The sequence below is a fragment of the Protobothrops mucrosquamatus genome, unplaced genomic scaffold, assembly GCF_001527695.2.
Source record: "Protobothrops mucrosquamatus isolate PMUCROS unplaced genomic scaffold, P.Mucros_1.0 scaffold1803, whole genome shotgun sequence".
NCBI classification, from domain to species: Eukaryota; Metazoa; Chordata; class Lepidosauria; order Squamata; family Viperidae; genus Protobothrops; species Protobothrops mucrosquamatus.
In genome coordinates this window covers 10,675-14,082 of record NW_015387940.1, presented here as the reverse complement: position 1 = coordinate 14,082, position 3,408 = coordinate 10,675, and the positions used below count along the sequence as shown (strand labels likewise).

The following is a 3,408-nucleotide window of genomic DNA, read 5'->3' as shown; positions in this document are numbered from 1 at the left end:
AAGCCAGGTCTCCTCCCATGGAGGAGACCTGGCTTTGCCCTCGTACCCATCATGAGCAACCTGGCTAACGAGAGCAAGCACAGCAGCAGCAGCAGCCTTGAGGAGGAGGTAAGTGCAGCTGGGTGCCCCCTTGGGGAAGTGGGGCTGGGATTGGCACCGCAGGTGCTTGAGGGTCAGGCTGGGCATTTGACCTCTGCTGCCCAGGGTTCCAGGCAGCCCGCACCACCATCCAGCCGCCCCACATGGCCTGAGAGGAATGGTGAGGCTCCTCCAGTGGACCATGCCTTGGGCCTTGCCCCGGGTCGCACCCCGTTCTGCCAGAGACCCTCAGATCTATCCCACTCCTGCCCAGGCCCCCACAGGCACTCTTGATGCGAACGATGTAGAGCTGGCCATGCCCAGTAGGCCACACCCACTCCATCCAGGCCCACCCAGTAGGCCGCACTCACCCTGGCCACACCCACCCAGCCCCTGAGGGCAACTGCTGATGCGGCCCTCAATGAAATTGAGTTTGACACCCCTGCCATAAATGTCAAAACTGACTCGCTCCATAGTTTCCTGCACTTGATTTTGGCTCCATACAAAAACAGGAGGGCAGTTGCTGACTTCCTAGGGCAGTGGTTCTCAACCTTTTTAATGCCGCGACCCCAACCGGTCGTAAGTCGAGGACTAAACCGGTCGTAAGTCGAGGACTAAACCGGTCGTACGTTGAGGACTACCCAACCGGTCGCAATTCGAGGACTTTCCCTGCCCGGGAGCGCCGCGCATGTGTGGTTCCGCCCCCTTCGCCGGCCGAGGCGTAGCTGGCAAGCGGCAGAGACGGAGCAGGCCGACCACCAGCTGGCCCAGCCCAAGGGAGGTAAGGCACCCGCTGGAAAAGGGGGAAAAAATGGCGGACAAAAAAAATGGCGGACAGCCTTGCTTGGCGACCCCCGTGAAATGGTCGATCGACCCAAATGGGGTCCCGACCCACAGGTTGAGAACCATTGTCCTAGGGTGAGGAATGCATCATGAGACCTTATTCACCAAGGTCAAGTTATGAGATATGCTCAGATAGCACAGACCTGATTTCTCAAAACAAAAGAACTGAACTCAATTGGTGAACTATGAACTGTGGGTGGCCCAGAGGAGGGGGGGAAGGGGGTTTTACCTATGTGGGTTTTTATGGGAAAATCCCAGAACTGACTCTGCTTCCACTGTGCCTAGATTGATCTTTTAGTAAAAGTTTTACTCTTGGTACTTTTAAAGAGCTGGGAGTTCCTTTTGTTGAAATGTGCCAAATGGGATGGTTGACAATAAAACTAATAATGTTACTCTAAAATAGAAATAAAATCTCATATTGGCAGAATAAAATAAGGTAAAAATAAATTTATTGACATAAAATTGCAAAGGAAGAAACTAAAATCCATGAGACACCTATAAAATTAGTCTTACAATCAGTAATCCGATTGTTGTAGATAATAATTTTGTTTGATTAGGGCACTTTGTGTGGAACTCGCTATTAAAAGTTTGATTTTGCTTGACAGCAAGGTTGATATTCTTGTCCACACACAAATCTATGTTACATGCACTGATAGCCCTATAATTTTTAGATTGCCGGGGACAGGGATGTTCTGGATCAATTAACTCATTGTCCCCATTGTTTAGTTTAAATATTCTTCTAGAAAAATCTGTGAATTTATTGCTGAGTAACTCAGTCCCTTTCTTTGATGGATGCAAGCCATTTTTTCTACATTTTTTCATTGGACCAGCTACAGACATTGTGACTAATATAACCAAAGCTTTCCCCTTTACACCACTCCTTTAGCCACATATTGAATTCTGCTATACGCTGGCCTTTTCCATTTTGACCCTTATACACTGGTAAAACCTCTGAAAAAGTAGGCCGACAGCCTATCCTGCTAAGTTCCTGCCCCAAGCTCTGGAAACCATTCTGCACAGAGAGTAATTCTTTTGGGGACAGATCGTTAGTGCCAAAATGTACAATAGCATCCACATCACACTCCTTGCTGGCATTCTTCACTATCTTAAAAATATGCTTCTTGTCCCTACTGGCAGTAGCATTAGATAAATATAAAAAGTAGATAAGTAGATATATAAAAAGACAGAAACAGTACTAGGATTTGAAAAAAAAAAAAAAGCCTAGGATGCTGTAAATCTTACATTGAGTCTAATATTTGCTGAAGCCCTGTTAGAGTTTGTTGGGATTATGATTATTGTGTACATTTAAAAAGAAACAGAAAAAAGAAAGAAAAAAAGGGAAAGAAAACAGAATATGTTGAATTGCGGGAACCTACACACTCATTGATTGCAACTAAACATTAAAGAAACAAGCAGGATACATAAATGGGAAGGAGAGCTGTGACCGGACATCTAAAACCCATGATTTATGGGTTTAGCCGTGTAAGATAAGGTATCCTTAATATTGATACACTTGAACACATAACACTAAAGCCTATAAAGCTCCCACAGGACACCTCATTTTTTAGATTGATTTGACTGACCCATTCTTTCCATTTCCAAGGCTACACAACCGCAAGCAACTCAGTGTGGCATCCAAGGAAGGTGTAGTAGCCAAAAAGCTAAGGAACCTCTGTTTTAAAGGCTTTCAGGGACTACAGCTTAGCAAATTGGGATTTTTACAAATGTTTGCCTATGGAGGTCCCCTCTTTTAGGGGAGTGACAGGGAGTTGCCTTCGTATAAACAGAAAGAGGGCAGAAGGGTCTCTCCAATCAAGGAAGCGTCTGAGAATGTATAAAGCAGAGCTGCGGTCCTGGCATTAAAAGAGCTGACTTGTCCTCCTTCGCAGTTGAGAGAGATGCGGATCCTCGTGGGCTTCTCGGTCAGGACCAGGTCAGAGTGAACTGACGAAGAGATGGCCATGTATTCCTTTTCCCATTTATAAACCTGCCAGTGTCTGGCCTGCTCATCAAGATTCGTTACGTTCACTGGCATGTTGGTAACCCCTGTACGCCATTCTTTTGTATTCCTTACAATAACTTCCCAGAAATGTCTCCCTGTTGAGAACATCTGACAGCCAAGGACATATGGACGACGTTCAAATCTCTTGCTGTTTGGGAAAGGATATATTTGTTCAACTGGATTAATTCCTCTGATGCTTTTTCCATCTTCGGGGATGTAAAGGAGGCCAGGATGGGCTGTGCATCGATCCAGAATTACATTCACTGCAAGTGGGAAAAGAAGGAAAGAAGGAAGAACAAGAGCTTAGGCTGCAGGCCTGGTTTGTGTCTTGACCCCCAATATATCAACCCTACGGCCTCCACTCTGAAAGGAGTTCAGCTTCCAAGTGTCAACGCTGCAAATACTGTATATTCTTGCTTTGACAATATGCAGAACTGTCTGGTATTTTTATAGTTAAATCAGGCAACAGTGAAAGGGGAGGAGAA

At 45.8% G+C, this 3,408-nt stretch overlaps 1 protein-coding gene across 1 annotated transcript in view; it reads right to left on the bottom strand.

The window, feature by feature from the left end:
* Nucleotides 1-2,133: 2,133 nt before the first annotated feature.
* Nucleotides 2,134-3,408, bottom strand: part of LOC107294028 (tripartite motif-containing protein 15-like) — a gene marked incomplete at its 5' end in the record, with an annotated part of 11,853 nt that continues 10,578 nt past the window's right edge. Inside the window, one exon of the mRNA XM_015823231.2 lies at nt 2,134-3,186. Within this exon, the coding sequence (XP_015678717.2) occupies nt 2,672-3,186 (515 nt within the window). The remainder of the gene's footprint in view (nt 3,187-3,408) is intronic.